Source organism: Desmodus rotundus, chromosome 1 (assembly GCF_022682495.2).
Source record: "Desmodus rotundus isolate HL8 chromosome 1, HLdesRot8A.1, whole genome shotgun sequence".
Classification (NCBI taxonomy): Eukaryota; Metazoa; Chordata; class Mammalia; order Chiroptera; family Phyllostomidae; genus Desmodus; species Desmodus rotundus.
Genome location: NC_071387.1, coordinates 169736534 through 169760901, shown reverse-complemented (window position 1 = coordinate 169760901; position 24368 = coordinate 169736534). Strand labels below are relative to the sequence as shown.

At 37.5% G+C, this 24368-nt stretch overlaps 1 protein-coding gene across 5 annotated transcripts; it reads left to right on the top strand.

The window, feature by feature from the left end:
• Positions 1 to 1848: 1848 nt before the first annotated feature.
• CDK7 (cyclin dependent kinase 7) lies at positions 1849 to 23940 on the top strand. Of its 5 annotated transcripts, none has more exons than XM_024578498.3 (12): positions 1849 to 2031; positions 2356 to 2415; positions 5503 to 5536; positions 6364 to 6431; positions 7185 to 7253; positions 9780 to 9890; positions 10964 to 11082; positions 13209 to 13308; positions 15859 to 15945; positions 16973 to 17122; positions 20532 to 20679; positions 22079 to 23940. In XM_024578498.3, the coding sequence occupies exons 1-12, from the start codon at positions 1966 to 1968 to the stop codon at positions 22204 to 22206; spliced, it is 1140 nt and encodes a 379-aa protein (XP_024434266.3). In that variant the 5' UTR covers positions 1849 to 1965; the 3' UTR covers positions 22207 to 23940. The 5 variants fall into 5 exon arrangements, with proteins under 5 accessions (XP_024434266.3, XP_024434267.1, XP_053769018.1 ...); XM_024578499.3 differs by lacking the exon at positions 22079 to 23940 and adding an exon at positions 21118 to 21310; XM_053913043.2 differs by lacking the exon at positions 6364 to 6431 and having other exon boundaries at positions 1850 to 2031.
• Positions 23941 to 24368: the final 428 nt, after the last annotated feature.

Sequence of the window (24368 nt, the reverse complement as noted above, 5' to 3'; positions counted from 1 at the left end):
TGTATCAGAGCTCAGTAAAGACCCAAGCAGCAAAAAGAGCTAGGAAGTGACCAATAATGATTATGTAATGGCTAACAAATTGAGTACTGTCAGACACTTTTCTCAGGGCTCTTGAAATATAAGATTATTTAAGCTTTGCAGCAACCCAATGAGTTGATCCTATTACAGAGGAGGAAACTAGGGACAGAGAAGTTAAAGGATTTTCCCAAATCATAAATCTAGTGAGTGAACATTTGGGCCAGTAGTCAACGCAGGTCCAGATTCGAGCAGGGACTCAGCCTTCACACTGTATTGCCTTTACTAAATTATAAGCCTTGGTATCCTTGCTGCCTTCTTCTACATACCTCTGAAAATCTGATTCTCAACTCAGAAACATCAGATGATCCATTTCAAAACCTTAGAATTATGCTTCCCTTGCCCTACCCCCCAACTCCACCCAACACATATCCAGTCTGTCAGCAAATCCTATTGACTAGAAGCCAAACTGGTAACGCCTAATACAGCCATCGGATTACTGCAATAAATCTTTAACTGGTCTTCTTATTTTGCCTTGCTCCCCCACCCCCATTCCCCACCCCCCACCCCATAAGTCAGTAGTTTGGTTTCTCACAACAGCCAGAGTGAACCTTTTAAAACATGTCCAGATCATATCATTTGTCTGCTCAAAACTCTGCAGAGGCTTTTCAGTGATGTCTTTCTTGTACCCCTATTTACTTGTTTTTAAGATTTTATTTACTTATTTTTAGAGAGGAGAAGGGAGGGAGAAAGAGGGAGGAAAAATGGGGAGAAACAATGTGTGGCTGCCTCTTCAGCACCCCTACTGGGGACCTGGCCTGCAACCCAGGCAGATGCCCTGCCTGGGAATCAAACCAGCGACCTTTTAGTTCACAGGCCTGTGCTCAATCCACTGAGCCACACCAGGGCTGTCCCACCCTATTTAAAATTGAAAACCCTAATATCTCTATACCCTTTCCCTGCTCAATTATCCCTATAGCACTTACCACTATGTATCAATACATATTTTTTTTTATCATAACATATTTTACTTGTTTGTTATCCAGTCCCATTTGAAGGCAAGGATGTTTGTCTTTTTTTTCCGGTTGATTTCCCGGTCTACAACAGAGCCTGGCACACAGTAAGCCCTCATTAAATATTCATTGAATAAATGAATTAACATGTTTGTTGATTTAGACGAAAATTCATGAGAAAGCTGGGTACTCATCACAGTTAACACTTAATTGAGCATTTACTATGTCTAACCTTTCTGTTGTCTCATTTAATCCTCACAACTACCTATGATATAGTCTACTACTATTTCCACTTTACAGAGTAAAGAAAACTGATGACCGTTAAGTCTGTTGCACAACACGAAATTCTTCAGCTGACTTGACTTTTGTTTCCCTGGGCGTGCTTCGTCATAAAGGTACTAATAAGTAAGAATCCCTCTTGACCAGCCTTTAAGAAGTGGGCACGCATCTAAGTAACGTGAGATTGCGGGGCAAGGCGTCCATAGCAACCGTAGCGACAGAATGCCCACGACCAAGAACCAGAAAGGGAGATCTGGGACAAAGGCCGACACTTCCACACTCATACACGCCGATTAAGTCCCGAACTCAGAATCGTAACAGAACGCTGAGTCGTCACCGGTAGTTAAGAAAATGTCTAGGTTACAATGGTAACTGGGTGACACAGATGGGGACCGCCCAAAACCACCAGCTTCCAGCTTCACGTGGTCACGTGAGAGGGCGGGCTGCTCCGCGGAAAAGCCCACGAGCTCTACCTTGCGTAACATCCGTGGGGCCGGACCTATTTAACAGCACCACGCCCATCCCGGAAGAGGGGCGGAGCTAGTAAAGCGTCGGACCCTGGTGGACGGAAGTGGCTGTTGGAGGCTTTAAGGTAGCTTTAAATTCCTGCTGGCTCCGGACACAGTTCTTTCCCGCTGGTGTCGGGCTTCGCGTGCGGATGGCTGTGGACGTGAAGTCGCGAGCAAAGCGTTATGAAAAACTGGACTTCCTTGGGGAGGGACAGGTGAGGCTCTCCTGGATTCGGGGGATCCTGAGGGGATGGCGCCGGGTCGCCTCTCCTCTTCACAGAATTATTGGAAAAGTGCAAGCCAGAGGACCGGCCTTTGGCGGAGGCTGCCCCGACGCAGCTGCTGCCCCGGTGTCCACCCTGAGCGGCCCTCTCCTTTCTGAATTACAGACAGGAACGGGACGTGGACTGCCCGACTACATTTCCAGCTGCCTCGAGCCCGCTCCAAGAACCCTTGATTCTTCGCTTCTCAAAATCTAAAGTAAAAAGGCAAACAGAAAATTTCCCACAAACGTATGTTATTTTTGTTTTTCTCTCTAGTTTGCCACGGTTTACAAGGCCAGAGACAAGAACACCAACCAGATTGTCGCCATTAAAAAAGTGAGTTTGTTTTTAGTTTCTTGGAAGATGCAGGTGTGTGTGAGCAGGTAGATGTTGGATTAATCTTGACCGTGCTCTGCTGATGAGGTCATTTTCAAAGAAAGCGAAATTTGTGAGTACCTTGTGTCCTAAGATTGAACTCGGGTTGCACTAGATCTTTGTTTCACTAGTTGAACAAAACTAATTGAAGTGAAGTGAAGATGAAGCTGTACGTTTGCTTTATAAACTCAGACGTTAGCGAAGGGGGTAAAGACTGCCAGTCCGTTGGGTTCTCAGAACTATTTAATGTCATCATCTTCCCGGATCACTGTTTCCTCCTCACCTGCACACACTCTGTGCATCATTTCTGTGTTTTCTGTGTACAGATTTACCATGAAGGGCTTTCACCAACATTAACAACATTGATGTGCATGCGTTTTAAAAAATGATTTAACTAGCTTTTTTATATACATGCATTCAAGAAACTTAGGTTATATTTAAATGACTTTCTATATGCCAGGCACGTTCACCTACATTTTTTCATTTAACCCCCAAAACAGCCTTGCGAAATAGGTAAAGTGTTTCTGCTTTACACTTGAGGTACCTGAAGCTAAGAGAGATTAGGTGACTTGTCAAGGTGATGCACAGGTAGTAATTGCTAAAGCTGGGATGTAAGTCCAGGTGTCCTGCTGCCAGGTTGATTGCCCTTTCCCATACTACTGCAATCAATAACCCTCTCAAGGAGGGGCTGTTTTGCTCATATCTCAAGGCCTATTGATGGGGTAAGTGACCTCCACCTTCCTATTACTCCTGTTGCTGCTTTTTGCTACTTTGAATCTCTTTCTCCTTCAAAATCCCTAACTCCTTTGAGGCATATTTTCCTCATTAATTTAACACCTGGCTCCCTCTCCACTGTTATCTTTTTTACTTTTTTTTTTTTTAATTCTCACCCAAGGATATGTTTATTGATTTTGAGAGAGAGAATATCAGTGTGAGAGAGAAATCTCAACAGGTTGCCTCTAGTAGGCACCCGGAGTGGGGACGGACCCCGCAACCTAGGTACGTGCCCTTCTGGGACCGAACCCGGAACCTTTGGTGTATAGACAATGCTCCAACCAACTGAGCCACCCAACCAGGGCTCTCTTTTACTTTCTCTGACTTTTTTAATCTAGTTTTCCAGTTTATGTTCTATAATCCAGCACTCCAGCTACTCCTTTGTAAAATCCTTAACTCTCCTTACCCTTTCTAAAGTTATCTTTTCAGTTTTACTCCTTGTTCTCTATACTGTAAGCCACACTGACCTTTCTGTTCTTTAAACACATTAAATTCATTCCAGTCCCAGGATCTCTTCATTTGCTCTGCGTTCTGGCTGATATGTTTTTCTTCTAAAACTTGGCATGGAAGACTCATTATCACTTACAGATTACACTCAAATGTCTCTTCCCCTAGACACCTTTGATGGCCACTCAAACGAAAACGGGCATGCCTCCCTCCTTCCCTACTGTTTGTTGCCATATTTCTCTATTATCTTCACAGCATTTATCAAATGTTACATCCTCTTATCTATGAGTTTATTGTCTTATTTACTTCCACTGAATTACACTCACAACTCTGACTAGTACATTGCAGACGCTCATTAAAAATGTATTCACTTGCCCTGGCCGGGTTGCTCTCATTTGGAGTGTTGTCCTGTACACCAGAAGGTTTCAGGTTCCATCCTGGTCGGGGCACATATTGGAGGCAGCCTATTGATATTTCTGTCTCTCTCCCTCTCTCCCTCTATTCCCCCCTCCCTCTCTCCCCCTCTATTCCCCCCTCCCTCTCCTCCTCCCTCTCCCTTCCTCCCTCCCTCCCTCCCTTCATCTCTCTAAAATCAATAAATCATATCCTAAAATGAGGATTTTTTGAAAAATGTAGTCACTTGCCTGACTGATAGAATCTTTTCAAACTGTTGCCATATATGCAGTTCTGTAGTTGTCTGAAAGTCCTAGTGGGTTCTTTTGTGTGCTTGCTTTGAACATAAATTAGGGTAGAAGCCATCCTGTTGCTCTGTGATAAACTTTTACCCTTTGAAGGTGACTCAGTGAGACCAGTGGTCCTAATTTAATATATGGTTTTGATTAAATATGTAGCCCCGGCACCTTACTCAGATTCTTCACTGCATGCCCTGTAGCCTTAGCCCTTGCCCTCCCTAGTCATTAACCCCCTGAGGCAGCCAGAAAAAATGGCCGTACCTTGACTAAGGGTTACAGGTATGGGTTTCTGTTAAACTGAAGATAATATCTTGACCTAGATTGTTTTAGCTCCTGAGACCTAAGGTGGAACAACCCGCTGGCTACTTTTCCATGAAACCAGGCAGAGTGACTCCAGAGCAGACCTCAGAGCTGTCCTCGACACCTGAAAAAATGATTTATTAACCTTTACTTCACCCCTGACCAATCAGCTTCCAACACAACCCTTAACCCGTAACCCACTGTATCTTGTGATTTCGCCCTATATAATATGAAAGCTATGTGCCACTGGGGAGTTTGGGCTTTTGAGCCATTAGCTTCCCATTCTCCTGGGTGGTGCCATTTATAATAAAACAGTTTTTCTCCACTGCAATTCTTAATGTTTGCTGTTTGGTTCTGCTAGTGCTGAGTGGACAAACTTTCTGCTCGATAACAATAATAGAATCTTCTTTTACAGTTTATTTTATTTCAAATAATACATCTTTGTGGTTCGAAAAGTTAATTAGTAGGTCGAGGCTTTTTAACATACCTAACTCCTGTACCCCTGTTTTACACTCCTTGGAGTAATCAGTTTCAACTCCTATAACTTTTCCTCCATTTCTTTAAATAATTTGCTTATGTCATTATTTCTTGAGTGGTTTTAATATGTAATTCAAAAACTTAAGGGGTAACAAATGGTAGGTGCTTGATCCTTTCCTATATTACTTTTGTCTTTCTGATTCATGATTCCCATTCCCTTCTTGCCTACTAAGACTAATTATATATGAGTTGCTATGTTTTTGCTGTAGCTAAGTTTTTTGAAGTGTATATGTCTGTGTGTGTATTCATTAAGTCTAAATAACTTAACATATTTTTAATGTTTTTTTTCCTCTACCAGATTAAACTTGGACATAGATCAGAAGCTAAAGATGGTAAGTTATTTCGATCAAGAAAGGTTTTTATTTCCACTGAGGAAATGAGTGAAATATTAATTAGAGTTAACAGTGGTCCTGGATAGAGTTATTGCAGGGTCCCAGAAGAGTAAAGGTAGACTCAGGGGAGAGGCGGGATATTTGTGACTTCACCCTTTGGATGTAGAGAACATTCAAGTCGCCATAGTAAATGGAAGGCAGCAAGGTTATTAGTATCTTGCCTTGCTGTCTTCATGTTTCAAGCCATTGTTTCTTCATTTTCTGAACTTCTAATTACTTTGAAAATTCGGGGTGTACACAAAGCTCACTGTAGAACTCTCATCCTTCTTCCAAAGCTGTGTTTGCTAGAGTGCTAAGTCCCCTTTAGACATCCAGAAATAGTTCCTATAAAAAAGGACCCATCGTCTATGTAACACCTAGTACCAGATCTTATTTTTTATTTTGAGTTGTATCCTATGAATTAGGAAAGATACTATGTTATAACTAGCCTGCTGTTAGCATGAAGAATCTGCTGCTATTATTGGTAGGGCAGAGAAGGGAAGCTATACCTTAGTGTCTATATGCTGGACATGTTTTATTCCATCTTTAGAACTGATATGCCACAGATAAAATGAGTACAGTTTTCACCATTTATCATGGTCTATGTAAGCGATTTTTAAAATAAAGCAATGTAAGAGAAAAACAGATGTCATTGAAATTGTCAAAATAGCCCTTATTTTTCTGTCGAATATTCACTGCTATTTCCTGAGAGTCTAACCTTTCTCCAAAAATATTTGTAAGGAGATTTGAGAATTATTTTTCACTTTTTGCTTTGCCTTTTTATATAGGTATAAATAGAACAGCCTTAAGAGAGATAAAATTATTACAGGAGCTAAGTCATCCAAATATAATTGGTGTGAGTATGATCTAAGTTGTTTTCGGGATTCGGGACCCTGCCTTTTCTAGTATGTTGGCTGAAGGCTCAGCAAAATGAATTTTTCTAAGCAAGCCTCTTAAAAAAAAAGCTTAAAAGCTTATCAGGCTGAAATGTATTTTCTATCCCAATTGTTACTATAGACAGTGTCTTTAAAACTATACAACTGATGAAATAAATTAAATATTGGCATACAGGCTAATTTGTCAAATCATTTTGAAGCCTAGAGAGCTCTTGCACGTGTAAGACCTTGAGCGCATGCCCTCACAGCTCTGTGCCGTAGTCCCTCCCTTATAGGGCTGTTGGGAGACTAGCTAACAGTACATGTACAGGACCTGGGGAAGTGCCTGGCATAGAGCATGCACTCATTCAGTGAATGATAGCTGCTCTTGCAACTTACAGGATTTTCTTAGGTAGGAATTTCTCGGAAGTGGAGACTGAGGTGAGGTTTTCATTGATTCATTTCTTAATTATAAGTCCCAAAATTGGGGGGGAGAGGTTAAGTATTTAGTGATTTTTAAAAAAATAATAAAGTTTAATATTTTTGTCCCTTAAAGTACTGATTCCTAGCAAAGAGAGAGTCAAATTTAATAAAATTGCTTCAACTCTACAGTGAATTATCAATTGCCCAAATGCTTGTTTAAATTTTTAAAAAATTATTTAGTTGGTATAATACTGCGAAGTATTTAATAAAGAATCACATCTTGATTTTTTTTTTGAAATTTTGTTTTGCAGCTCCTTGATGCTTTTGGACATAAATCTAATATTAGTCTTGTCTTTGATTTTATGGAAACTGATCTAGAGGTAAGGTTAAGATTCCTAGAGGTATGTTTTTTTTCCTACTATTTTCCCTTTTTTTTTTTTAATTTATTAAAATTTTTTACCCTTTTTTTTTCTTACAGCATAGGAACCTTACAGACTGAGGTCAGACTCCACAGTTGATTTTTTTTTCAGATTTTATTTATTTATTTTTAGAGAGAAGGGAAGTGAGGGAGAAAGAGAGGGAGAGAAACATCAATGTGTGGTTGCCGCTCATGTGTCCCCTACTGGGGACCTGGCCTGCAACTCAGGCATGTGCCCTGAGTGGGAATCGAACCAGCAACCCTTTGCTTCACAGGCCCTTGCTCAGTCCACTGAGCTACAGCAGCCAGGGCCTTTTTCTCTGTTTTTCAAAAGAACCTAAGTGTTTATTTTCTATTTATGAAGATAGTGGTAGTCAAAAGAATGCTTAATTTTGAAAACTGGATATATCTAGGATCTTCTGAATTGTTTAGCCATATTCTCAATGTTAAATACAAAGGTTTGGATTTTTATTAGCATTTGTCTACCAGGTTATCCTATACCTTATTGACATTTTTATTTTTGTGTCTTTTTAATTGATATTTTTAGAGAAATGAGTGTTATGCCTGTGAAAATTTAGTGCTTCCTTTACATATTATCACAGAATATCAGTCAACCTTTTGAAAGCCAAGTTTCTTTTTGAGAAAAATAAGATCTTAGGCTTTTCATTAATATTAATTGAATCTCAAAAACTGACAAGCCATGGGTATGAAGCAACTGAAATTCTCATGCATTTCTGGTGAGACTACAAAATGGTACAGCTACTTTGGCCTTGGCCAGGTAGCTCAGTTGGTAAGAGCATCATCCCAATACACCAGTTGCGAGTTCGATCCCCAGTCAGGGCACACACAGGAAGCAACCAATGAATGCATAAATAAGTGGAACAACAAATCATGTTTCTCTCTCTTTTCCTTCCTCCCTCTATCTCTGAAATCAATAAATTAAAAAAATTTTTTTTTAAATAGTACAGCTACTTTGGAAAATAGTTTGGCAGTTTCTTTTTTTTTTAATCAAATATTTTATTATTGTTTTATTACAGTTGTCCCAGTTTTTCCCCTTTTGCTCTCCTGCACCCAACCACGCCCCACCCCCCCACCCCGCCCTGGTCTCACAGTCATCCTTGCCCTGTTGCCATGGGTCATTCACACATGTTCCTTGACTAGTCCCTTCCCCTTCTTTCCACCCTTATCCCTCTCCCCCTCATCTGGTTGCTGTCAGTCTGTTCCTTGTTTCCATTCCTCTGGTTCTATATTGCTTGTTTGTTTGGCAGTTTCTTATACAGTAAACTATACATTTAAAGTATGTTCTAGCAATACTACTCCTAGGTATTTATCGAAAAGAAACAAAAACACACCTACACAGAAATAAATTGGTACACAGATGTTTAGGTTTACATAATTGCCCAAGAGAAAACAGTCCCAAGAGATTTCACCCAGTGAATGTATAAACAAACTGTGGTATATCCATCAAATGGCATACTATTTGGGAATAAAAGGAAATGAACTAATATATGCAACAATATAACAAATCTCAAATACATTATACTAAATAAAAGAAGCCAGGGATAAAAGGCTCTATGTTGTATGATTCCATTTGTATAAAAAGGCAAAAGTAAAGGGACAGAAATCAGATCAGTGGTTGCTGGGGTACAAGGAAGGATTGAGTATAGAGGGGCCTGAGGGAATTTGGGGGGATTATGAAAGTATTCCCTGATTGTACTGGTGGTTTTAGAACTGGCTGTGTTCATTAAAACTCATGGAACTGCGCTCTGAAAAAGGTGCATTTTACCTAAATTTGATCTTAAAAAAATAAAATGGGAATTTTTAGCTCATGTAATTCATAAGTCTAGGAATAAACTGGTTTTAGGCATAATTCACAAATAATGCCATCAGAACTCAGTCTTACACTTTATTTTCTTTTCTGTTGCCTTCATTCATGGGCATAATTTCTCAATATAGTGGCTCAGTCCCTTAGCTAGGCGTATATCCTTAGAGTTTAATAATCCCTGAGGAAAGGAAGTCCTTTGTTCCCTTTGATTCTAGCACAAGTACATGGTCCAGGTGATTGGCTTGACCTGGATCACATGTCTACCCCTGAACCAATCTGGACAGCAGGCTGTGGTAGTCTTTGACTGTGCGTGGGCCATGAGCCTACTTTTAGAGGCCACAGGCAGTGGTCAGTTCATTTTTCACCATGTGGATTGAGCTGGGCACAGGTAGTTTCCTAAAGCAATGTTGAATGCTCTTATCAGAAGGAGCTATAATCCTGGGGCAGGTGGAAGAACAAAGCAGTAGGAGAAAAAGTACTGCTTTCTCTCCAAACCAAAGATACTTTCCTTGATTACATGATGGAGAAATCTGACAGTACTTCCTAAGGAGAGTTAGGCAACCTTTCTTGAGATTCACCTGTATGAATACATTCTTTTATATGTGTCAATGATTTTATATGGTGGCATTTATTTGTACTGTGCATTGTGTACCTGCTTTACAGGTTATAATAAAGGATAATAGTCTTGTGCTGACACCATCACACATCAAAGCCTACATGTTGATGACACTTCAAGGGTTAGAGTATTTACATCAACATTGGATTCTGCATAGGGTAAGGTTTTAACCCAGCATGGCACCTTCTCCCTGTTAAGTTTTATGGCACTAGTTTATTACCTGAATGGTCTGAATATGCAAATTGTTAAAGAAAGATGTAGCTGGACTATCTTAGCCCACCTTCTTCCTCGGTGTGTTCCCTCCAGTCCTTCTACCAGGTGGTGCTGTGAGGACTGTAAATTACTATTTGAAATTTAGAATGGAAGAGACCCATCCTTAATATTTTTCAAAAATGAAGAATTAAATTGCTAAGTTACTTGACCAAGGTTATATCTATTTTTCAAGGTCAGTAGCTGCTGACAGTATTAAAACCTAGATTTTTGGTTTTAAGTCTACTATTCTTTGTGCTATACCATTGTTATCAGGGAAAAAACACAGAATCTGGATTGAATTATACAATGCTAAAATTCCTTTAGAAAAATAATATTTCTGGTAGTCTAAAATTCTATAAAGTAATGAAATAAAATTTCTGAAATGGTTGAGTCATTCTTCTGAATATTCAACTATTGGAACAAGACTGATACTTTAGATAGGTATAGATATTCTTAGGCACCCTGTTTAGGTAAATAGCTAAGAGTATATAATTTATAGTTGGTAACTCTCATACCTTAAACTTGGAATCCCATTTAGGTTATTGCTGATATCTTCTTAGCATAGATTTTGAGGCTATGTTCCTCATCCTTTTTAAATGTATAATGTTTTAATTTACTAAATTCACATACATTATTGTTACTAAATTAGTGGCAGCAGCCATTTATTGAGTACTCACTGTAAGCCCGTCATTACACTAGGCTTTTTGCAGAAAATATTGAATATAATTCTCATAGCAACCCTGTAAAGTAGGTAAATTTAAGTTCGGAGAAATTAGGTCCCTTGACCAAGGTCTCACATGGTGACATGACCAATTTTGTTTTGCTTTGATATTTAACATCAATGAAAGAATATTGATTCTTGTTTAAGTTGGGGTGTTACCCTGCTTTTGCTAAGTTTAAAGTTAAGCTGGCTAAATGTTTTGTTATGGTAGTCTCACATACCCTTCTTTCTTGTTTGTTTAAAACCTCCATAATGTAGGATCTGAAACCAAACAACTTGTTGCTAGATGAACATGGAGTTCTAAAGCTGGCAGATTTTGGCCTGGCCAAATCATTTGGGAGCCCCAATAGAGCTTATACACATCAGGTTGTAACCAGGTAAGAATCCCTTAAATAACTCAAAGTTTATATTGTACAGGCTGTTAATCACAAGTGAGCATCATTTGGCTTCTCGTGGCAGAATTCAGGAATCGTTGTTGATGTTTTGTTGAAAATACAGCCATTTTGTGTTATGTCTATCCTACCACAGTGAGAAAAAATATAGTCCTTCATTCATACAAGAGTTGCATTAAATCTGTCCTCAGACTTTTATCTAGTAACTTTTGAGAGTAATTTATATTTCTTTTTTTCTTTTTATAATGAAGACCATATCAACTTTTTAAAGAGGTGGGGGGGTAGGGAGGGAGAAAGAAAGGGAGAGAAACATTGATCAGTTGCCTCTCGCACATACCCCGACCAGGACAGAACCTGCAGCCTAGCCGTGTGCCCTGACCTGGAATAAAACCAGTGACCTTTCACTTTACAGGATGATGCCCAACCAACTGAGCCATATTGATCGGGGCTAATTTATGCCGCTTTTACATTTTAGTTAGGTAGTCTGTAACTTTAGTGATTATTTTACATAATTACCTGATTTGGAGGGCCTGTGTTTACTTTATTAGTCAGTCGCAATTCCATATCTTATATCATTCAGTGTGAATGAAAATTCTAAACAAAGAAGTGCATTGATGTTTTGATTTTTCATATTATTATACTTGGACTTTTTTTTACCTTTTTGTTTTTATCCTCCCTCAAGGACGTGCTTACTTACTTTAGAGAGGGCGGAATGGAGGGAAAAAGAGAGGGAGAGAAACATCAATGTGAGAGAGAAATACTGATTGGTTTTTTCTCATATGGGCCCCAACCAGGGACTGAATCCGCAACCCAGGTGTGTGCCCTGACCTTGGGAATTGAGCCCTTGACCTTTTGGTTTACAGGATGACACTCCAACCAACCAAGCCATACCAGCCAAGGATATACCTGTAATATTTTATGTTTGTATTTTTGGTGTATACAAATTAAAAATCATATTAAGTAAATAGGGACAGTAGATTTTATCATTTTATCAGAGTGGCACTTTTTAATTTCCAAGGCTTTTTTAAGAATCTGAGAAGATCTTCATTTTCTCCATCTATTCCTTTAAATTACTTTGTCAACTTCTTCCAAATAGATCTCAGCGTAAATCACCTGAACCTTAGTAAGACATAAGGGATATAAATAGTTATTCATGTAATTGCTGGAAAGATTAAGCCGATGAGATTAATGTCAGGAATTTAGGAAAACAGGACCCACATACAAAGCACTGTATGCAGGGCTTTTTATCTGTCAGTTTCTCGTGTTTTCTTTTCATGCAAATCAAATGCTAGTAGCAGGTCAAGTTAAAATGAGGACTGAGAATTGACAGATTAATGATGTGGGTATCATTGTTGACCTTGACAATAGCCATTTTAGTGGAGTGGTAGGAATGAAAGGCTGATTGGAAAGAGTCTAAGAGTATGAGAGAAGAGGACTTAGAGACAATAAGAGCAGATAGCTCCCCAGACTAACCAGAGAATGAGGAGGTAGCTGTTAGGGGAAGTAGGGCCTAAAGAAGTTTTTGTTGTTTCTTTGGTTTTAAGTTTATTTTTTAAAGCCATAGAAAAAATGGTACATTTGTATATTGGTGGTAATGGTTTAGTAGAGAACAAAAAGTTGATGTAAAAGAAAGAGGAGAGAATCACAGGAGCAATATCCTTGAAAACAAGCAAGAGAGCATGTGGTATCTAGTGCTCAAATTGGAAGACTGACTTTAAAACCAGTCAAGGATAATTACGGATAGGAAGGCAGATTGTGTGAGTACAAAGGACTATAGGTGAGTCTGTAGAAAACTAAATTTCACCCTGGCTGGTGTTGGCTCAGTGGATTGAGCACCAGCCTGCGAACCAAAGGGTCACTGGTTTGATTCCCGGTCAGGGCACATGCCTCAGTTGTGAGTCAAGGCAGGCCCCCAGTAAAGGGGCGCATGAGAGGCGACCACACATTGATGTTTCTCTCCCTCTTTCTCCTTTCCCCTCTGTCTAAATATAAATATTTTTTTAAAAAAGAAAAATGAATGTCATCGGTGAGATGATGTTTCACTGAGTTTTCACTAAGAAATACTTTAATAACTTTATTTTAACATGACTGTATTTCTTTTTGTTCTTCAGGTGGTATCGGGCCCCTGAGTTACTATTTGGTGCGAGAATGTATGGTGTAGGTGTGGACATGTGGGCTGTTGGCTGTATATTAGCAGAGTTGCTTCTAAGGGTAAGTCTTGAATTGCTGTACACACTTCAATATTGTTATAGGTATTTGTTCTTAAAATTTGTGGAGGAGTTAATCTTTCCAGAGAGAAGAGCACCATCCTTACAACCAGCCAACAAACAGATTAATTTAAAAAAAAAAAAAACCCTACCCTAATACAACCTTTTTATTGATGCTAATATGAGATGAGAATACCTCCCATTCAGGACAATAAAGGTTTTATTGTTGATCATTTCTGTGTTCTGAAATATAACTATAATAAAACCCTCACTGGGCTGTAATACGGCAGTATCTCTACAGTAATTAAATGTGTTCGGATGAACCTTTGAATTCCTGGGATTTTGTTTGGGGCTGTTTAAGTGTACAATTTAAAGTTGGGGTGTCCAACCTTTTGGCATCTCTGGGCCACACATTAAATACATTGCAACATGTAATCACAAAAAAAATCTCATAATGTTTTAAGTAAATTTACGATTTTGTGTTGTGCTGCATTCACAAGCATCCTGGGCTGCATGTGGCTCGTGGGCTACAGGTTGGACACTCCTGCAGGCTATGTAATACCAACCACTGCAGCGGCAACTCTATAGCTAATGTTAAACCTTGTGTGAGAGAATCATTTTAGCTCGCTTCAAGCAGAGCAGACGTGGTGGTCCTACTGACATCATTTTACAGTAAAGCATCCTTGCTCTGCCCTTATTGGATGGAAAGATGCTAGCTCAGAAACTTTTCTTTAAAGTTCAGGTTAGCCCTTCAGAATGATGTAGAGTAAGGAATATTAGGGAATCCTTCTGAAGCTGATTTTTTCTCCCTACATTCCAGATTCCAGTCCCTACTCTCTCTCTCCTCAAGCCATATTTAAAGAAATGTGAACTCAAGACATAAAAATATAGCTGTTTATTTCCTTGAACACAGAAAGCAGCTTCTGTACACCAGAGAGAAAAATTACCTTCTTAAACTTCTTTTTTTCCCCCCCAGTTTAATGTCAGTTCTGTTCATCATTTTGCGCTCATCCCTCTGGGTGCTTGCAGAAAAAACCCTCACATTTAGGCTTGAGGATGACATAGTGTCTGTTGCTATACTGGGTCCTATGAATTAGCTGGCATGGCATCTCTGCTGCTACAAGAACACAGTTTACCACAAGCCCACATTTGACAGTTTGTTAGTAACCAAAAGCACAGTGCATTCATGACCAAGAAAGAGAACAGTTACCTAGCCTCTAATGTTATGACTTACTACTCCACTGAGAAAGTAAGAGGAGAAAGTTTAGAAATTGAGGATATGAATAAAATCATAGTGGGAGTCTTATCCTTTGGCATTCTTGCTGGAATCGTTACTAAGGTTATGAGGAAATGGATGGGTAGCCCTAATTAGTGAAGAATTGAACCATTTGCCATATTTTTGCCCTGCACAATTAAGAAAAATGTTTCTTATTTTTAAACTGTCCATTTGCTTATTGGAAAATATCTATGGAAATGCTTTCCATAAAGTTCTAGATCTGTGGTGAGATTCTGTAGTCCAAACATAATAACTGAAAGTAGAATGGTTATATAACATTACTATATATATATATATATATATACACACACACACACACACACACACACATATATATATAATTATATATTTTAATTACCTTATATAACTGTGGTAATTATATGTCATATTATAGTATTATATAATATTGATAGTTATATAACATTGAAAGCAGTATAGTTAATAGAAAGATTTACTATTAGGATTGTTCATCCCTTTTCTGTAGTGTTGTTTTTTTATGTGAATTTTATAAAAGTATGATTAGGCGTTGGCCGTGTAGCTCAGTTAGAGTGTCCTCCAGATATGCCAAGGTTGCTGGTTCGATTCTCAGTCAGGCCACATACAAGAATCAACCAAAAGCCCTGTCTGGTGTGGCTCAGTGGATTGAGCACCAGCATGAGAACCAAAGGATCACCGGTTCAATTCCCATTCAGGGCACATGCCTGGGTTGTGGGCCAGGTCCCCACTGTGGGGCACACAAGACACAACCACACATTGATGTTTTTGTTTTTGTTTTTTTTTAAATATCAACCAACAAATGCATAAATAAATGGAACAACAAATCGATCTCTCCCTTCTCTCTCTCTAAAGTCACTAAGTAAAATAAATACTGTTTTTAAAAAGTAGGATTAAAAAGCTACTTAAAATAGAAAACACAGGAGCAATAAGCAGCCTATATCCAACCGAAGTAGTCAGTACAGTTTAAATCATTTTAGAAGAAAATTGATTACATTCTGAGGCTTCTATATTATTGTTAAATGAAAAGACACATAGAAATATTTTTAGCAGTGATAAGTGTTCATTAAAGATTTGTGGAGTGAATAAAGTGGGCAGTGTGTTATTAGGTGGGCAGTGCTGTGTATTAGGTTATCAATGACAAGATCTAATGCCACATCCAGGATACCTCAACTACAGTTTAATTTTTGTCACAGTTTAGTTTTTATTATTAAATTTATAGTCTTACTTGCATAACAGCTATTACAAACAACCTTGAATTATCTGCCTCTTACTTTCATTCAGGTTCCTTTTTTGCCAGGAGATTCAGACCTTGATCAACTAACAAGAATTTTTGAAACTTTGGGCACACCAACTGAGGAACAGTGGCCTGTAAGCCTTTATACATTTTCTGTACATAGTGCTGCCATGTAAATATTGGACTTAAAGAAATATATTCATTGTCTTAATTTACTAGTAATTTAAGTTGCTAAATTTTATGGATACAGTTTGGTAAAATATCCTCACTTGTTTACTCTTAAATGAAAATTATAGACCTTTTGATTTTTTTCCTATTCTAGCCCCATCTCCTGGGGGGTATTAGAAAAGAGACATTTTAATTAGACCACCTTCTGGTTAAAACTGCAGTTAAATCTAAGGAATTAACTGAAATTAAGTCTAAGGAATTTCTTTCATGTTATTACTTCCTCAGCTTTCTAATTAAAAGTTTGCTCTTGTTCTAATTGTAAAATAGGCCCTAGTAGCTGTTACTTACTGGCATTTATTTATAGCTGTGATCTTTTTTGAGTTAATTTTTGTATGAGGTGTGAGACTTAGGTCAGGGTGAAGTTTTAAGTCTTGAAATTAGGTAGACTGATTCCTCTCACTGTTTTCAGGGGTTTTTTGTTTTGTTTTTTAGCTATTTTAGTTCCTTTGGCTTCCATATAAATTTCAGGATAATCTTATATAATTTCCCAGAATTTTGGTAAGAACTGCATTAAAAATATGTGTAAGTTAGAGGAGAATTAACATCTTTATGCTGATGAATCTTCCAGTCCATGAACATGACAGGCCTCGCCATTTGTTTAGAGCACTGGCTATCTCATCGGTGTTGTGTAGCTTTCAGTATAGGAGTGCGGCACACGCTTTGTTAGACTGTTACCTATTTCACTGTTCTTTTGAGTGACTCTAAATGGCATTTTTAAAATTTCAGTGTTCACATGTCCACTGCTAGTATATAGAACTGCAATTGATTTTTGTGTATTTTATATTGTGCAACTTTGCTCTACTCATTAATGCTAGTTTTTAAATAGATTTCTTTGCATTTTCTACATATTATTCCTATGACAGTTTTATGTCTTCATTCGAGATCTATATGCCTTTTAATTCTTAAGTTTGAATTATAAAAATGTTTTTACAGGACATGTGTAGTCTTCCAGATTTCGTGACATTTAAGAGTTTCCCTGGAATCCCATTACAGCACATCTTCATTGCAGCAGGAGACGACTTGCTGGCTCTCATACAGGGCTTATTCTTATTTAACCCGTGTGCTCGAATTACAGCCACTCAGGTATTTTAGCATGTCTGTCTTACAGTACAAGGGTAGTCTTAACTGTAGCATGGATAAGATAAAAATACAATTCCATAAGATTTTCTGACATTCTTTAAATACGGGAAAGGTGTGTTTTTGTTTTAAGGAATAACAAATTTTATCTTCAGGCTACTAGCACTATTTTGACTGGTATTAAATCACATAATGCATGTACTACTATAGGAGAGTTTATTGGGAGTGTAAATACATAACAATTTCCTTCTTTTTTTAAGATTTTTACTTATTTATTTTGAGAGAGGGAGGAAGGGGGGGATAAAGAGAGGGAGAGAAGCATTGATGTGAGGGAAACATCCATCAGTCATCAGTCGCCTCTTGTAAGCACCCCGACCAAGACCTGGCCCACAACCCAGGCATTTGTCCTAATAAGGAATCAAACCAGCAACATTTTGGTTCACAGGCTGGTACCCAAACCACTGAGCTATACCAACTAGGGCTCAATTTCATAATTAATTGGCTCTCAAGTGGTCTACTTAAAGAGGAAAAAATAAGGTTTATATTTGTTAAGACATTAGTATATTTAAATTAGATATTTTGTATTAATATAAATCTCGCGCCAAGCCTAATGCCTAAAGTCTTTTGTTCTTTCCCATAAAATGCACTCCGGATACGCACACTGGTGTTGTCACAGTCCAAAAGTGATAATGGGGAGAAAGTGGTCTAGTCTGACGTAACTGTGTGCTTACAAGAGATTGGATGATAGTCCAAGTAGAACAGACACTGGTATTACAGTTGTTTAAGGGAAATAAGAATCAAACTCAAGAAAAATTTGCAAGACCAAGTACGTCTGCTCTTATAAAAGAAGAGAAAAATATCATCCAAGACAAGAATGTAAGAGCTATAGATTTGAAGTAAAAATTTTCTTTGTTTTAAAAACAAGCACACAGACCCCGGCTGGGTAGCTCAGTTGGTTAGAACATAGTCCTGATACACCAAAGTTGCGGGTTTGATCTCTGTTCTGGGCACATACAAGAATCAACCAATGAGTGCATACATAAGTGGAACAATTCATCCAAGTTCCTCTCTCCGTGGCCCCTTTCTCTCTCTAAAATCAATACATTAAATTTTTTTTTTTAAAAAAACAAGCACACAAACCAAAAAAGGGTAGACTCACAAACACTTAAAACCAGTTCAGAGATATATAATCTGCACCACTTTTTTATTATAGCCTACCAAATCATTGTTCAAAGCATTTACGTCTATAAGCCTTCTCTTTTTATGTAAAAGCTACATTAATATATACCTGCTAGATATTTTACCATTAGAATTACTCTTCTAATTTCAAACAAGTAACTCGCTATCTTTTCACCCATACATGCATATATGTATGTTATCCCCATCATAAGAAACTTGAGACCAGCTCAGATTATCTAGAAAGTTGTTTTCATTAATAGTAAAACTCAAAACTTACAGAAAAATAGTAGCTGTGATAACTGATTTAAGTGGTATTTTGACAAAATGAATTATTTAAAATGGGTTTTGCTTTTTGCTCAGTCCCTCCACCCCTCATGGACAAGGACAACGGTGTAATGATGGCTAGGGGAGGGAGGTATAGGGGGATAAATGGTATGGAAAAAAATGTAATAAAGGTTAAATTTAAAAAAGAAGATACTAAATAGCACAGAGAATTTCGTGAGAAAAAAGAATGGGTTTTGGCTCTGTCTTAAAGTTGGAATGAGGTACTCTTCGATTTTTAGATCCTGTGTAGCTCAGAATTAGCTCAATTAACTTAGGGAACTGCTATGATTTGGAAGTAACACTTTAGAAAGGCAACTCTGGAAGTAAGAAATCTCTAAATCATTACTTCAAAATAATGCAATTTTGGTGTGGGGAATGCTTGAAGAGTTTATGTGGACCTCTTTTTGACTCTAAGAGGATTATACAAAAGGAAATATTTTAAATTACTGTGGATGTTAAACAGTACTATGGTGCAAATAAAGCATGAACTTGACAAAATACGTCTTTTAGAAAGAAGTATTTTTATTTGAATTTTGGCCTGCAGTAAAATATCTTATCATAGACCATAGGACTTGTAGTAAATAGAAATAACCTTGGGCAAGTCCTTTCAAGCATCATTTCATCAATTTGCAGTGGCTTGTGGGATTTTAATCCCTTGTTGCCAACCTACTGCATCTTTTTAAAAGCTTTACTTTTAAGAATTTATATTTACATAATTTGGAATTTGAATACAGGGTGGAACAAAAGTAGGTTTACAGTTGTATGTGAAACAGAATTTTTTTTAACTTTTCATTTTAATTTTCCCATTACCATTTATGCCCCTATACCTTCTTCTACCTCCACTCATCCCACTCCCCCAGAATTTATTCTTGAATTATTTATTATTGTATTTTTTATATGAACAACTGTAAACTTACTTTTGCCCCACACTGTTCTTATAGATGTTATGATAAGTAAATTTGGATTTTCTTTTTAAGCAAGTTTCTCTCTTTGTGTTTTGAACTATAGAGCCCATAATATATAGAGAGCTGAATTACACAATATGAGGGGGGGACCCCCCAAAAAACACCAGAATTTATTTATAAAAAATTGTGTATTTATTCGTACATTTAAACTTTAGTCACCTTCAAAGTACTCTCCATTTGATACAATAAACCTATTGAGACATTTTTCCTGCTGCTTCAAATAGTTTTCTAACTCACTGATTTTGATGCCTTTTAGTGCTTCTGCTATTTTTTGTTTCACCTCTTGCACACTGGCAAAACGTTTGTCTTTGAGGACTTTTTTCATCTGGGGAAACAAAAAAAAAATTGCTTGGGGTGAGATTGGGTGAATAGGGAGGGTGGGGCTTGGGGGTCATGCCATTTTTGGTCAAAAACTGCTGAACACTCAAGTTCTGTGTGGGCAGTTGCACTTGTAAATCACCCATCATGAAATGGGCAAAAGTGTTGACAAGAGTCTTCAAAAAAAAAAATCACTGAAGTGGAACACAGCCTCTCACAACAGTGCCAGCTGTACACTGATGCAGATGGGTTCCTAGAACACTCATCTAGTGGGGGAAGCCTGTACTACAAGAGGCCCATGCTCCAGAAGATAATTTTGTTTTTTTTGGGTCCCCTTCATATCTTACTAAGGATATTTCATATTTAGTATAGACTATTTAATTGTGGAAAAACTGGAAGGTAGTGTCTTTTTTACAGTAATGAATTTATCAGCCAATCTTAGGCTGCTAGATGTTTGTTTATTCATAGTAATTTGCTTGTCCAAATACTTGAAATTAATTTCATTTTGGGAGCAGGGGTATTCACATAGTATTTTTAATGTTCCCAACAATTTTGGAGGTCAGATTTTTCTTAAACACAGTTCAGATATTCACTTAAAAGTTTACTTTCTTTGGTATCTATTTTAAAAGGCATTGAAAACTAAATATTTCAGTAATCGGCCAGGGCCCACACCTGGATGTCATTTGCCGAGACCAAACTGTCCAGTGGAGGCATTAAAGGAGCAGACTAATCCATCTTTGGCAACAAAACGAAAAAGAACAGAGGCCTTAGAGCAAGGTGAGACTCTCATTTGTATAAGAAATGCAGTGGATTCAGAAAACTCCAAATGGTTAATGCGTAGCTAGTGATGGAGGACAGGTAAGGAATGTAGATTGTGAGTTATTTACTTTTTATAAACTTAAATTGTATAAAGTAGATAGAATGTGGTGTTTTAGTATTAGTTGCATTTGTTCCCGTTGAAAATACTTACATCATACTCTTTAAAAGGACAAGGGCACTTTTGAATACCTCAGAGCTATGAGAACTATCAATGTGTACCTTATTCTCTTCATAAACTCTTACTGGTACACTGTATGCTTAATGTTTAACAAATGCTATTGGAAAAATCGAAGCAAGGAAAGTAAATATGGGAATGCAATGACTGGTTAAAATTGCACAAATAAAACTGTATAAATATAAGATTAAATGTGAACAACCTTTTTTTTTTCCACCTAGGAGGATTGCCCAAGAAGCTAATCTTTTAGTTACAGACAACACTGGATAGTATTTTACTACTGAAGAAAATAGTCAAAAGGCAAATAATGAAAAAATAGTAAACCTTAAATAAATGCTGTAGAAGGAACTTGTAAATATTCTACACATGTAAAATATGTAAAACTGAGTTATTTTTATTAAATGTATTTTAAAACAAACTTAATTTTGAGTTTTCTGATTAGAATGCAAAAGTAAGATAAGTTCAGTTTTCTGAAATGTAGAATCAGAATAAAAAATGCGATCAGTTATTTTGATCATCTGGTCCATATAGCATCACAAATTTGTAGTAGCAAGGGTAGTATTTAAAAGCCAAACAATAGGAGTAGTAATATAGCAAAATGTACAAATGTTAATATACTAAATAGGAAAAGAAGAAAAAATACTACAGATAAAATTGAGGTCCCTTTAATGTGTCATTCCATTCTGTTTCTTCCTTATCGCCCTTCCCAGGGGGACTGACTCTCAGGAAGCGAGTGTGTCCTCCAGTGGTTTTACACGGCTATTTTATAATCACATAGTAGTGCACGGCATTCTTTTGGGTCTCGGAAGTTTACATTAGTGATAAACTGTACATCTCATACTGCAATTTTTTTCCACTGAAAACTTTTAAATTCCGTATTCCTTCCATGTTAATATATGTATTTATAAATCTACTTACCCATGCTTGATTATGGACTGTTATTTTTCTTTTGCTTAATAAAAATTGCCATAAATGTAGCAGCTTAAATTAAAACAAATTTACTAGCTCACAGTTCTATAAGTCAGATAGATATCTGGCATGGCTCAACCATGTTTAGTGCACAGGCCAAAATCAAGGTATGTCAGACTGTGGTCTTAATCTTCTGAGGCCTTAGGGAAGAGTCTGCTTCCAAGCTCATTTAATTCATGCTGTTTTAATGCATGTTCCACCTACCCTTCCTAGCTGCCGGCCAGGGTTCCCGCCAGGGCAGCGCACACGCCTCATCACATGGCACTCTCCATCTGCAAGCCAGCGGCAGTGCTTGTTTGTCTGCCTTATCTGCTACCAAGAGAGAACTCTCTGCTCTTTAAAAAATGGGAGAGGGGTGCGCACCTGATTGGGTTTTCCATTTATTAAGGTCAACTCTGTTGGATTTTAAATACATCTCAAAAATCTCTTCACGGCAGTTACCTAGCCCATCCCTAGATGGGAAGGGTCATCTTTAGTGTATTGCCACATGGACATTTAGGTTATTTTCATTTTTTCACAATTATTAAAAAACAAGAACATTTATATGCATTTTTAATTAGTGTTGATTGCCGTATTTCTCCAAAGTAGTTGTATCAGTTTGCACTCCCAGTAACTGTTCAGTGATTCTTAAAAATGAAGCACTTAACCTTATACCATATACAAAAGTTAATTCAAAATGGATCAAAGACCTAAACATAAGACTTAAAACTATAAAAACTCCTCAAAGAAAACATAAGAGGAAAGCTTCATGACCTTAGATTTGACAAGGCCTTCCTGGATATGACCCCAAAAGAACAGGCAACAAAAGTAAAAATAAACAAATTGGAATATATCAGGTAAGGAGTTAATATCTGGGATATATAAACCATTCATAGCTCAGTAATAAAATCCAATTAAAATTTGGGCAAAGGACTTAAATAGACATTTCACCAGAGGTAATATGGAAATGGCAAATAAACGTATGAATAAATGCTCGACATCACTAATGACTAGGAAAATACAATTCAAAACCACAATGAGCTCTGGCCAGGTGTCATTCCCATACACAAAAGGGTGTGGGTTCAATTCCCAATCACGGCACACACTTAGGTTGCTGTTTGATCCCTGGTCAGGGCATGTGCAGGAGGCAAGTGATTGATGTTTCTCTCCCATCCTCTCTCTCTGGAATCAGTGAACAAACTTGTTCCTGGGCAAGGATAAAAGTAATTAAATAAAAATAAATACAAAAACCACAATGAGATATTACCTCATACCTATTAGGATGGCTACTACTTAAAAAAGCCTGATGTTAACAAGTGTTGGTGAGGAAGTGGAGAAATTGGGACCCTTATGCACTGTTGGTGGGAAGGTAAAACAGTGTAGTTGGCTATGGAAAACAGGTGTTCCTCAGAAAAATTAAAAATGGAATTACCATATAATCCAGCAATTTCTCTTCTTAATAGAGACCCCCCAAAATCGAATACAGGGTCTCAAATACACATTCATCAACACTGCATTCAAGTAGCTGGTTTACCTCATCATCTCTACCACTCACATGATCTTTGTGATCTTTTGCTAACTTGATATCATAATTTATCTTTCTTTGATTTCTGTGTAATTAATTCCTCTTGTGAACTGCTGATTCAGATTCTTTGCCCACCTACCAATTGGAGTGTTACGAATATCAGTTTATATAAATTTGTTTTATAAAGATACACACATATACACACATTTAAAAATAACCTTTCTAGTTTTTGTAATTTGCCTTGTTTTCAATTCTAATTTTAATTAGATAATCCCAGATCCTTCCTTTCCTTACCTTTTAATTTTTTATTGACTTTAGAGAGAGAAAGAAACATCAATTTGTTGTTCCACTTATTTATGCCTACATTGGTTGTTTCTTCTATGTGCCCTGACCAAGGATCAAATCCATAAGCTTGGTGTATCAGGACAACTGGCTATTGGCCAGGGCCCTTAACTTTTATTTTATATGAAATTCTTATATATACTAGATCTATGTATGGTCTTTTTCCTATTCCATTGACCTGCTGGTACCATACTGCTTTAAATAATATAGCTTTATATTATTATCAGGACTTTTTAAAAAAATATATTTATTGACTATGCTATTACAGTTGTCTCATTCCCCCCCCACTCCACTCCATCCTGCCCACCCCCTCCCTCCCACATTCCCCCCACTATAGTTCATGTCCATGGGTCATTCTTATAAGTTCTTTGGCTTCTACATTTCCTACACTATTTTCACTATTTTTACCATCCCCTGTCTATTTTCCACCTATCATCTATGCTACTTATTCTCTATACCTTTCCCCTCCTCTCCTCCTCCCACTCCCTTATTGACAACCCTCCATGTGATCTCCATCTCTATGGTTCTGTTCCTGTTCTAGTTGTTTGACTAGTTTGCTCTTGTTTTTGTTTTAGGTGTGGTCGTTAATAACTGTGAGTTTGCTGTCATTTTTACTGTTCATATTTTTGATCTTCTTTTTCTTAGGTAACTCCCTTT